The 13699-nt window shown below is 36.8% G+C and overlaps 1 protein-coding gene across 1 annotated transcript in view; it reads left to right on the forward strand.

The window, feature by feature from the left end:
- VSTM2A (V-set and transmembrane domain containing 2A) overlaps positions 1-13239 on the forward strand; it is a 30701-nt gene extending 17462 nt beyond the window's left edge. The window contains exon 5 of the mRNA XM_058179782.1: positions 13151-13239. Within this exon, the coding sequence (XP_058035765.1) occupies positions 13151-13239 (89 nt within the window). The remainder of the gene's footprint in view (positions 1-13150) is intronic.
- The last annotated feature ends 460 nt before the right edge of the window (positions 13240-13699 follow it).

Consider the following 13699-nt stretch of genomic DNA (forward strand, 5'->3'; position numbering starts at 1 on the left):
CCTTATGACCATGCAAAACAAAAATAAAAGCCTCATTTGGCATGATAAAATCATGTAATACAGGTACAACTGACCTGTTATCCTGCATGTCAGTTGTAGCTCATGGTAGGACATTAAAAGTTTGATACATTTTGTTTTTCATATTATGGCATCCCTATGGTGCAGGGCAGGGACAGAATAACATAAACACCATTGTGATGTGTCAATACAAGTGCCAATCCATTATATAAGGATCAAGAAATTGTCATCACACCACAATGCTACTTTTGTTCAGTCTAACTAACATAAAAAACTTATGCAAAGACCCATGTTTGTATTCCTTCTTAGGATTGCAGAAACAGAGCAGAGAGTAGGCGGGGTACATCAAACAAATGATAATTAGTACACTTGAATGGCTTAAACAAAATAAATCAAAATTATGATAAAAATATAAAAGCCCAAAGTGAAACAAGAGGGGTTACATCCAAAGGTCCCTTAGAATATTCCTGTAATTTTATTAGTATTTTTAATGTGGGAAGAACTGTTTGGTCTCTGTCCTTCTATTAGTTTTATACAGGAAACTATTCATTTTGAGCTTTGTCAGGATGAGTCCTTCTAGTGTGCTTGATTATCTTGCTTTAAAAGACTCAAGCAGGAAATAAATGAAGGTTTGGCAACTGTATTTGAATTGGTGGGTCACAAATCCTGAGTTCTGCTTAAATATTTTTTTATATCACTGTTATCTAGAATTAAAATACCTCAAGCTTTATAATAAAGAAATACAATAGAGAAGAAATAGAAAACAGTCTATAAAATGTTTACCTTTTGAAATGTGTGTGTATGCTTTTGCTGGCTATGAACAATGAAGGGTCATTATAGTAGCTGAGCTATGATTTAATAAACTCATAATATCTTACCAAGATCCTCAGTCCCCATCCTACCCCAATATAATATTGAACAATAATACTGATCCTGATCATACAGAATTGCTGGAAAAATCCATAATAAAATAGGTGCTTGAAATATTTAAAAGTGCTATAAACTTAGTATTGTTTATCACCATCATTAAAATTATTTCCATTGGTTGGAAAGACAATCAATGTAATATAATTAGTATAAACATATTGTGATAAGTTTTCAGAGTGGAATAAATTGCCTAGATAGCATCTGGATTTCCCTCATGGGTATATTCTAATGAAGATTAGACAACCTTGTGTCCAGAATATTTTAACATGGACGAAGCAGACTAAGGAAGGCCTGGAGGAACGTTCAGGGTCGCAATGGGTTGGGCACGACTTCGCAACTAACAACAACAACAAGCAAACTAAATGGGCTAAATAGCTCCTTCCAATTCTATTATTATGATTGAATAATATGATTTCATGACTGATGAATGATCCTCATTCTAAGAATGGGCTCAGCATTTGATGTTCTGTTCAGCAGAATATTAGAAGTACTAGACATGGCTAGTTTGGGAAAGCTTCTCAGTCATTATTCCAATATGCCCCCCCCCCACACACACACAGACATACACACCACTGTTATAAGCTTCCAAAATTCAAGGCTTCCTTGGAAGATAATATGTATATTTCATATACTATTTGTCTGAAGGATTAAGTGCATTCATAAATAGCTAGCTGCATACGAAATAAAATACCTGAAACTTGCCATGATAAAAGCTATGAAATTGTGAAAATTTTAAGCAGATTTTCAAATTTTCATCTTTGTAGGGAGAAAAACATAATCAAACATTGCACTGGAATATGATTCTAGAAAGTAGATTCTGGATACTGGAATGTGATTCTAGAAAGTAGAAGGCTGGAGGATCTCATACAGAGTTTCACCCCAACTCCTGCTTAGAGTTCCTATGTTTATAATTCCTGCCAGTACCATCCCCAAACAGATAGTCCTTCTATCTCTATTATTTTGGGACTTTGGGATTCCAAAGTTAATATACAAGTTGTTGGAGAAATGGATAGAATCCAGTCCTTTCTCTAATCTTGTCCTCAGAATCTTCCTCTGACAACTCCTTTAAATGTTTTCTTTTTTAAAAAAAAAGAATTTAAATTTTCTTCTGAGAGAATGACAGATATTTCTCATGTTTATGTGACCAACATAAACATTTCTTTCTTGTATGACATATCAATTCTATATCTATACCTATTTAGTGAGTAGATTAGCACTTGCGAATGTCAGATGTCATCTTGTCAGTTACACCATATTCAAAATCAAATTGAATTTTGTTGCTCAGGATTTGCTTGGTAATTTTTTTCCAAATATTTCCATAGTATTTGTTATTAATAATTTATGATAAAATATGGGCACAAGCCTTTATTTTCAAAACAATTTTAATATTTTTAACTGAAAGTATTAGTTATACAGCTAATCCCAAATATCCATTTTTCAAAATATATTTCAGATGAGATTTTTTTATAAGCCAATAGTTCATTCTGATAATGAAAGTACTATTGGATCAAACTTCAGTTTTATTACAGCTATATTAATGCAAGCTTCTACATTAGATACACAATGGTGATGCTTCTGTAAGAAGCAAACTCAAAAGAAAAAGAAAAATTTTAAGTACAGTAGAATTCTATTAATGTGAATTATTTTCAGAAGCAGTAATGGAAAAACTGAAGCTGAAGATTTCACTGAAAATAGCACTGGAGAAATCCATCAAATAGGGGAGAAAAGAGTGCTTAAGCCATGAGACAATATAAATGCTAAGTATGATTGGCAACTAATCAGGCTCTTTAAATTCTCATGCTGATAAGGGCATTCTCCTCCTGCAATTAGAAAAGGAAGCAGTCAGGAAAGTGGGAGAAGAGTGGATATAATTAAGCTATTAAAAGAAACTCTCGCATTTCTGCAAATAATATGAAGATTACATAAAACCTATATTTTAATCATCTCTGCTTCTCATAAAATGGTACATTCTTGATCTCTCAGACACAGAATTAATGCAAAGATCACTTTTTGGCTTACCAGCACAGCTATACTATACAGTTCCTTTCTAAAACAAGTAATTCTTACATGGATTAATATGACACTGGTTACAGGGATTTCTTAGGGCAAATATCTTAAATGTCTATTTCCTTTGACCATGTTACTGCTAAAACCCATTTAAAGATTATCCTTGATTTACAACAGTTCATTTAGTGACCGTTTAAAGTTACAGTGACACTAAAAAAGTGAATTATGACTGTTTTCCACACTTACAACCGTTATAGCATTTCCATGGTCACATGATCAAAATTCAGTTGTTTGGCAATGGACTCATATTTATAATAATTGCAAAGTCTTTCATCAGTCACATAGACCCTCTTCCTTTTCCCCTCTCGTAGTCTCAGTCCCTCCTATAATTAATTCAGACTTCATTTCAATTGAATTTTCTTAAAAACCATTACATTCCATAGAACATAGAATCATAAGACTGAAAAAAATCTTGGCAGTCTATTAGTCCAATTGTCCCCCCAATTCAATAGGCTAGCTACACCTAGCTCCCTCAAAGATTAATCATACAATTTAGTCTCCACACCCTTTATCATCTTTGTTGCTCTTCTCTGCACACTTTCTAAGGTTGCATGATCTTTTTTGAATCATGGTGACTGGAATAAACTAAAACCATAGGGTCATGTAGCGATTAATATAGCATCATTATAATGACAATTTCTTTATAGAATCAGGGTAAATTCACGACAGCATTTCAAGCAATATTCATATTACCTTCCAACTTTAGCTTTGGAAACAGATATAAATAATCTATCTTTAAAAGTTTTTACATTTTCCTAACTATGTATGTATGTATATATATATATATATATATATATATATATATATATATATATATATATATATATATACACACCTCCACTAGCCTCTCCCTTGTGAATATCACAAATTTGTTCCAATATATAAAACTTCACAATAATTTATAAATATCTACAGCTTGCAATTTTTCTGATTATATATGCTGTATTCTGAAATACATTTTTGAAAATCAAGTGATGAATTAATTTAATGAGCATCTGTGGGTCATCATTTTTTCTTCTCATATCCTGCTTGATTATAGAAGATCCCCAATGGTTTTTATTGTCTTTAGTATTCTGCTTCAATACTTTATTTCTTTTGCATTTAGTAGGTAGGAAATTTTGTAATAACGTGTTGCTATTTTGTGTAAATTTAAAATACTGTATTTGGGACAGTTGCAGTTATGCATTTAAAATCATGTCTATGATGTTTAAACAATATTTTGCTGATAACAAAAGAATAACAGAATAACAGAACTGGAAAGGACCTTGCAGGAAACCCTATACCATTTTAGAGAAATCCCTTCTTTATAACATCCAATATTGAAGCATCCACAATTTCTGGAGGCAAGTTGGAAACCCCTGATTAATTGTTCTAACTGTCAAGAAGTTTCTCCTTAGTTCTAAGTTAATTTCTCTCCTTGATTAATTTCAATCCATTGCTTCTTGTCCTGCCTTCTGGTGCTTTTGGAAATAGGTTGAGCACTCTTCTTTGGGCAGCCCCTAAAATATTGAAACACTGTTATCATGTCATCCCAAGTTCTTTTTAAGAAACTAGACATGCCAAATTCCTGCATCTGTTCTTTGTATATTTTAGCCTCCAGTACCCTAATCTTAAAAACCCTAATTATTAAAAAATGGGACCTAAAAGTGCAGAATGATATGGAATTACACTAAGTACTTACACTATTTATTCTACATGAACAAGTCAAGGAAACAATAGGTCTACTAATGGCAAGAAAATGACAGTTGGCAGGGAAAAAGCAGCTTAATTCTTTCTTTGCATCCATTTTTATACAAAAGAAAGAAATAGCCCAACCTATCAAAAGCAGCACAGAGGGAGGCAGAACAGGTACAGAAGTCAAAAATAGGCAAGCAATAGTAAGAGAATATCTATCCATCTGAACGAGCACAAATGAACTGGACCAGATTATTTGCATCCCAGGATTCTGAAGGCGCTAATAAATGTTATTTTGGAGCCACTGAATGTAATCCTTCAAAGCTCTTAAAGCACAGGAGATGTACCAGAGGACTGGAAAAGAATTGATGTGATACCGATGTACAAAAAGGGGGATAAAGGATCAGAAAATTATAGGCCAATCAGCTTGACATCAATCCCGGCGAAAAACCTGGAAAAGATACTAAACTGAAAGATTAGTGAACACCTAGAAATGAACAAGGTGATTACTAGAAGCCAGGATGGGTTTGTTACAAACAGATCATACCAGACAAACTTTATATCCTTCTTTGACAAAGTGACCAAATTAGTGGACTAGCAAAATGCCTCAGCCAACTTGCTTTGACCATCTCACCATGACCAACATGTTTTAGTCATCTTTCCATGGCCAACTTGCTGCGATTATCTTGCTCCCGCCAACTCACCATGCAACAACTTGCTGTGGCCTACTCTCTACAGAAGAACTCACCGTGAACAATCCCACATAGGATAACTCAATGCAATAAATATTATCCGCCACTGTTTTCATCAACATTATTTCCACTGATAAAGATGGAAACAATGTAGAAGAAACAGTGGCATATAACATTTATACCATTGAGTTATCTCACGGGGATTGTCTCACAACAAGATGTCCTACAGTGAGATGGCCTTGGGAAGATGGCCACAGTGAATTGGCTGTGACAGGTTTTCCTAGATCTGTTATGGACATAGAATACTAAAACTTCAATAACAGTCACTATCAGTCAATTGCAAAAGGCAGCTTTATTTGGAAGTATCATCACCGGGTTGTTTACATCCTATGACGATATCTACAATACCATCAAACATTCACATCTGTCTATCTCAGGCCCTTGGAAAGGACTAAATAGGTAGATGAGGATGCCAAATCCAATATGAACATCTGGCTTACTGGGTGACAAACCATATTGATAATCTGGACCCCCAGTGAGGCACTACCTTGACATGGTGGTAGGGCTTATATGCTGTAAAGAACATGAGAGCTGTGCCAGAGGTTCACCCATACTGGAAAGATCTCATCAGAGCAGTCAGACAAAGATTTGTCTTTCCCATTAAAAAAAATATGGTAAGATGTAAATTACAGAAATCTACACTGGTTCAATCATTGCCTGGTTAACAAGGACCACACTAGATGCTGGCATTCCTGGACATCTGCTGAGCAACCAGAGCTAGCAGTTGCAGAACATCTAGAAGAAAAGGTACTTACCCATCACAAATATACAGTCAGTTTACATCTTGCTATGATATTTAACGTTATCAAACATCCAAATCTGCCTACTCCAGGTCCTTGGAATGGATACAATAAGTAAACAAAAAGGCCAAATCCATTCTGAACATCTGGCTGACTATATAATCATACCAATAAAAGGAGGAAATAAAATAATAAAAGAAATAAATAATACTATAGCCACACACTAGGGATTGATATATATACACAGTAGACAGAATTGCAAGAATTCAGTGTTCAGCAGAGTGAGAGCACAAGGAAAAAATCTATCCCTGTGTCTAATTGTCTTGGCATGCAATATCCTATAGTGCAGAGGTGTCAAACTTCTTTTTAATTTTATTTGTCACAACAGTATATATAAGCATAAGCATGAAAATAACTATATAATATATAAGCATATATAAAAGCATAAGTATGTAATAACTATATTAATTGGATATAATGAAAGGAAACAATAGGACAGGAATGGTAGGCACGTTTGTGCTCTTATGCATGCCCCTTATAGACCTCTTAGGAATGGAGTGAGGTCAATAGTAGACAGTTTTTGGTTAAAGATTTGGGGATTTTGAGAAGAGACCACAGAGTCAGGTAGTGTGTTAAAGTAGTCTTTAACAGGAAGGACATTGCAATAGATGATTCTATGAGTTAAACACAGGTCCTGTTGAAGGCAGCAGAGTTCTAAGTTTTCTAAATCCAAGATTTCAAGTCTGGTGGCATAAGGTATTTTGTTGTATTCAGAGGAGTGGAGAACTCTTCTTGTAAAATATTTCTGGACACATTCAATTGTATTGATGTCAGAAATGAGGTATGGGTTCCAGACAGGCGAGCTGTATTCAAGAATTGGTCTAGCAAATGTTTTATAAGCTCTGGTTAGTAGTGTAGTGTTTCTGGAGAAGAAGCTACGTAAGATTAGGGTTACAACTCTTAAAGCCTTTTTTGCGATGTAGTTGCAGTGGGCTTTGGCATTTAGATCATTGGATATGAAAACTCCAAGGTCTTTAACAGAGTGGGGGTGATCTGTAAGGTAAGGTAATGCATCCGGGCTGTGTTTGACCAGGGGCCCCAGGTTGTGTATGGCCAAGGTGGGCATGGCCAGCTTGATGTCACTTGTGTGTCTGTGGTGGCCTAAGCACTCTGACAGTGAAAACAGGCTCCTGAGCTCTGTTTTCAGCCACAACGGCCTTGTACCACCCTCTGCCAGTGAGAACAGAGCTCGGGGAGGACAACACATTTTTGCTGGCAGAGGCACTGTGGGCAGGTCCTTTGCTGTTTCTAGGGCAGGCCCACGGACCAGAGAACCCCACGGGCTGGATCCAGCCCCTGGGCCTTGAGTTTGACACCCCTGCTATAGTGCAATCCCAAGAGAAGAAGTGAAATGGTTTGTTCCAGGATGTAAGGAGTTTGCAGATATATTCTCAGCTCTCCTTCTGAACTTTGCTATATATAGGTCTTCTGATGAAAGCTGTAATTATTCATAGATAGATAGATAGATAGATAGATAGATAGATAGATAGATAGATAGATAGATAGATAGATAGATAGATAGATAGATAGATGAGACAGAGAGAGAGAAGGAGGGAGGGAGGGAGAGAGAGAGGAGGAGGAGAGAGAGGGGAAAGAGAGAGAGAGGGAGGGAAAAAGAAAGGGTGAGAAAGACAGAGAGGGGTGAAAAGGGAAATGATATTACAAAACTTTTTCTTTTTTTCTTTTTTTTGCTTAAAAAGTTTTATTTTAACATTCATATCCAATAACATAATGTACCATCATATACAATTAATTGGACCTGCCCGGTCACCCCCCCCTTCCTTTAACTCTCTTCCCTTCTCTACCTTCTTCTACTTTCCATGACTATCCTCCCCTTCTCTTATCTACATCCTCTCCTCCTTCCTCCCTACTCTTTTCTTCTCCCTCTTCTATCCCTCTTCCTTCCTTTCCTCTTCCTCCTGTTCTCTTTCCTACCTCCTTCTCTCTTCTACTTCCTTCCTTCCCATCATTCTGAAATGGTAGCCAGGCAGCTCCGATCTTACATTGATTATACATCTTCAATCATCTCTGTACATTAACCATCAATCCATTTTCTACCTCATCCCCTCTCCCCCTCCCTTCCCCTCTCTCCCACCACCCCCCGGGACTTCCCAGAACCGAATACAGGGTATAAAACTAACAGTCAAAAATTAAAATATAACACAAATCATAATCCATAGTCACTCCTTAAAACCTTGACTCCCCGATCTCAGAAGTTTCCAATTGAGTTCGTATTTGTTCTTCATTAAAGTACATAGTTTTTAATATCCAACCTTCATCAATCAGTACCAAAATAACATTCCATCTTCCAATATTCACCAAGGATTCTTCTGAAATATCTTTCTTCCTTAAGCAGTCTCTCAAAAATAGTTCATATTTCCAACTTAATTTCTTAAATTTTTTTATTGATGCTAAACGTAATATTTCAAAAACAGATGATGATGATGATAATAATAATAATAATAATAATAATAATAATAATAATAATAATAATAATAATAATAATAATAATAATAATTTAATTTTTATACTGCCCTTCTCCCGAAGGACTCAGGGCGGTTCACAGCCAAGTAAAAACCAACAATAGATAAATGCGATACAGATAAAACCAATGATTAAAAAACTTATTCAATTTGGCCCCAGTTAAAAATACATAAACCATAAAACCCCATTAAAATTTAAAAAAATCAATAATAAAAATTCTAAAAAATGCTATGCCAGTCCTGTGCGGAAGAATAGATATGTCTTCAGCTTGCGGCGAAAGGTCCGAAGGTCAGGAAGTTGTCGAAGTCCTGGGGGAAGTTCGTTCCAGAGGGTAGAAGCCCCCACAGAGAAGGCCCTTCCCCTGGGGGCCGCCAGCCGACATTGTTTGGCTGACGGCACCCTGAGGAGTCCCTCCCTATGAGAGCGCACGGGTCGGTGGGAGGCAAATGGTAGCAGTAGGCGGTCCCGTAAATAAAAGATAAAAGAATGTTGGGGCATAGAATTGCATTTATCACATTTTTCTTAGAACAAGTAGCTGAACTCTGCATTGTTTATCATTATTTTAGGTAGTAAACCTCATTATTCAGGTTAAATTGCCATGTTGGCACTTTGCGATTAATAAATGGGTTTTGGGTTGCAGTTTGGGCACTCGGTCTATAAAAGGTTTGCCATCACTGCCCTATAGTATCGTCTTGAGGGAAGAAGTTTATGTCCAGGTTGTGTGGGGTCTATAGATACTTTTACAGCCCTCTTTCTGGTTCGTGCATCATACAGGTCCTCAATGGAAGGCAGGCTGTTTGCAATTAATTTTTTTGCAGTCCTAACTTCAGGCTGTTGAAATCTGTGTCTGTCTTTTTTTGGTTGCTGTATAATTGCCAAACCAGGCAATTATAGAAGTGCAAATGACAGACTCAATAATTCCTTTGTAGAACCGTATCATCAGGTCCTTGGGCAGTCTGAGCTTTCTGAGTTGGCACACAAAAAACATTCTTTATTGTACTTTTTTGATGATATTTGTTGTGTTAGGAGTCCATTTTAAGTTCTGAGATATTATAGAATCTAGAAACTTGAAGGTCTCTACTGTTGATGCTGTGTTGTCCAGTATTGTAAGAGGTGGTAGAATAGGAAGGCTTCTCATAAAAATCTACTATCATATCTATAGTTATGAGTGTGTTCAGTTCAAGATTGTTCTGACTGCACTACGGGGCCAGTTGTTCAACTTCCCATCTATATGCAGATTCATTGTCATCTTGAATATAGACCAATCACTGTTGTATCATTTGCAAACTTCAGTACTTTAACAGAGGAATCCTTTGAATGCAGAATAAAGAAAAGAATAACGGAGAGAGCACACAGCCCTGGGAGCACCTGTGCTAATTGTACAGGTGTCTGATGTGATTTTGCCTAGTTTCACCTGCTGCTTCCTATCTGTTAGAAAGCTTATGATCTAGTTACAAGTGTGGTCAGGCACAGCTAGCTGAGTGAGTTTAGTGACAAATATATCTATATTGAATGCTGAGCTAAAGTCTACAAAAAGAACCCTTGCATAGGTTCTTAGAGAATCAAAATGTTGTAAGATATAGTGCAGTGCTATAATAATTGTTGTGTCCGGCGAGCCACCCTGATTGTAACGAGGCTATGCCCTATTGGCTGACGCGCACAGCAACTACTTGCGTGGAAGTTTTCTTTGAGTTGATTGGTTGTTCAGTCTGACAGCTCACTATGTAAGAGCTGTCAGATGCCAGGGTTTTGTCGGTTCTGGGAAGTTGCCTGTTTGACTATTTGTTGATTAAAGCATTGTTAGCAATTACTATCTGTCAGTCGCCTCAGTTATTCACCTTGGTCTCCATACAGATCACTGGCGATGAAGGTGGGATACTGAGGTGATTGGAGTAAAAGTCACTACAGAGCTGCTGGCGCTGAGATAGCATGTTCAGTCACGGGCGATGAGACGTCGCAACACTTGGCAACTCTCTTGCACCCTTGAACTGATGCCATTCTGATGGCATCATCTGCCAATCTATTTGCTCAGTAGGCAAATTGCAAGGGTTCTAACAATGGATCCGTGATGGTTTTCAGGTGAGCCAGCACTATACTTTCAGGGGTTTTCATAATTACAGATGACAGAGCAACTGGTCTGTGGTCATTCAACTCCTTAATGGAATATTTCTTAAGCACTGGGGTGATAGTAGAGCATTTGAAGCAAGAAGGAACATCACATCTCTAGTGATTTATTAAAGATGCAGGTAAAAATGGGGCCAATTGATCGCCACAAACTTTCAAGTAAGAAGGAGCTATCTTATCTGGGCCTGATGCTTTTCCCGACTTTTGTCTATGCAATAGACCTCGCACATCTTTTTCTGTGATCACCAGTGGTGGGGGACCCAGAGGGATGAAGTTAGTTATAGGAAACTTGGCTTTTGTTGGTGTATTTGAGATGGAGAGGGTGCCATAGTTGACAGTGGTTTCCTCTCAAATCTACAGTAAAACACATTCAGGTCATCTGCCAGTTGTCAATTCCCTCCAGCATGGGAAGGAAATTTGCTGTAGCCAGTGATATTTTTAAGGGTTTTCTATATATTTGCTGGTTTATTTGTAGAGAGCTGAATCCTCAGCTTTCAGAGTACTTCTTTTTGATTATATGATCTCCCTTTTAATTCATTCCTGGCCTGATTGTACAGCATTCTATCTCCTTTGCTGTAAGCTTCCTCTTCGGCACGATATAGCTGTTTGTGTTTAGCTGTGAACCAAGGTTTATTGTTATTCTGTATTCACAGGTTTCTGGTTGGCACACATATGTCTTCACAAAAATTCCTCCTCCCAGGGACCCAGGCTGAATGTGTTTTGGTCCATCTGGTATTCTGGGACGGTTGACCTTGACTGGGTATAAACATCCCCATTCAGCTGCACAGTAGATCATGAGAACATCCCTCCCTTTTTGTTCACACAGGCCGTCTTCACTCCAGCTCACTTCCCCACCCAAATGCCAACCTTCCCCCCCCTCCCCATTACTATGGCAGCCGATAGCAAGCAAACATCAAAGAGGCTAACCCCTACAGTGCTAGGAGTATGCACAATATTAAGAATAAGATAAGGGACATATTATTATATTTTGTCTCCATCTATTTTGCTCGTGTGATTAATTTCTATGATGATATATAGAATATAGATCACAGAACATCAACCCCATTCCTTAGCAAAGCAAAACATGTCACTTCATACATTTCAGGTATATTATTCTATGTAATTTACCTTTTAGAATATATTATGTTCAAAGCACAAAAAATCTTCCGCAAATGTGCACGAGTAAATAATACTGATCAACCCTTAGAGCTTGGGAATACTTTTGAAAAAATCAGGTCTCAGACATTCTTTTAGAAAGAGAAGGATCCTGGCCATATTTGAGTTAGGAATGTGTTCTCATTGTTTTTATTATGTCTGATGACATGTTTGTTTAGTCTGTGGTTGATCATATCTCACCAGTCTGCCATAACTTTATATGCACATATGTGCAACATTACACAGGCCTATTTTTGTAGTCTAAAGCTGGTAGTGAGCTCAGAAAGTTCACTGAATCCCTATGTTCCACAAATAATTTCTCCATCTCTGATTTATAGCTAACAGGTTAGACTATTTTGGCTAAGATTATCCTCTCTAAATATTTTTACCTGATCTTATTATGCAGATTTTTTAAAATTTATGTCAAGGCATGGACAGTTTTCTTCAGGTTTCAAAGATTAACATGTTTTCCCTCTATAAAAAAAATAAGACGTCACCTAATCTGCAATAGGCTTATAAATATTTGTGAACAGAGATGCCTTTAAACATTCTTAAAAATCTCAATACACTACTTTTTTTAAAAAATAGATATTTTAATTTTGGATCGCAGAACTGGTCTCCCACTAAACTAAAGACAGTCTGTTGCCCATATATGTTGACCCATGATGGTTTGAATTATCCTCTGTTCATAGCTTGCTTTGAGGCATAAAGTTCACTTTGCAAAGTTATTATTGGGATTTGGGGAGAATGAACAATTTGAGAATGTGTTCATAATGCTCTTTTTCCATATGACTAGATTATATTGTTAGGGGAAAACATACAAAGCAAAAATTACAAAGCAAAGCACCTTGTGGGACTGAAATCCTTTGTATGTGTTGTTATTTGCAGTGCATGCCAAGAAAGTCATGGGCGCAAGAGCCAAGCTGACGAACTAATTAAATATATGAATGTATATGTTTAAACAGCCTTATAAAGAAGCATTGGAAATCTGCAAGATGAGCGAATATCTTATAACTTCTTCCGCAGGTGCGAGGATAGCTACAAGCCATGGACTTTCTGTCCTGCTTCTTGTTTGTGGCTTTGTGAAGGGTGCTTTGCTTTGATCTAAAAAGTGCTGACTTTTTCCAATATCACTTTCTCTTCTTAAAGCAAAGAGAAAATCGCCTGTAAAATCTACGGAGCGGACAGCAAAGCTGACCCTAACTTCCAACCACCACCCTGCACCCAATGTACTCTAATTCGCTACACAATGGAGCACCTTCTTCAGGAAATGCATACAAAATCAATGAATAAAACATTACACTTTTTTTTAAAAAAAGAGAGAGAGAGAGAAGAGACTAATATTAAGTTTCTTCCCTTATTTTGAATCTAGTTTTTTCCCCTTTTTTCTCTCTTTTTCTTTTTCCTTTTTCCTTTTTAAGGAGAATTGGCACGCTGTAAAAAAATATTGTTCAATGTGGCAATGTACATTTTTCTGTACTTTTTCTTTTCTTGACTCAAACAAATGAAATTCCCTTGATTCTTCGGCTATTATTTATATTTTATTTTTATTTATTTATTCATTTTTTGATATTATCAAACTGGACGTGATTCTTCTCCCAGAAAGAGATAACTCTAAGCAGAAAGATAATGAACGCAACTTCCCTCCTACTACATCTCAACATGTAGTCTCTTTAGCTCTCCAGATCCCAACTCTAC

The sequence above is a fragment of the Ahaetulla prasina genome, chromosome 4 (assembly GCF_028640845.1).
Source record: "Ahaetulla prasina isolate Xishuangbanna chromosome 4, ASM2864084v1, whole genome shotgun sequence".
Classification (NCBI taxonomy): Eukaryota; Metazoa; Chordata; class Lepidosauria; order Squamata; family Colubridae; genus Ahaetulla; species Ahaetulla prasina.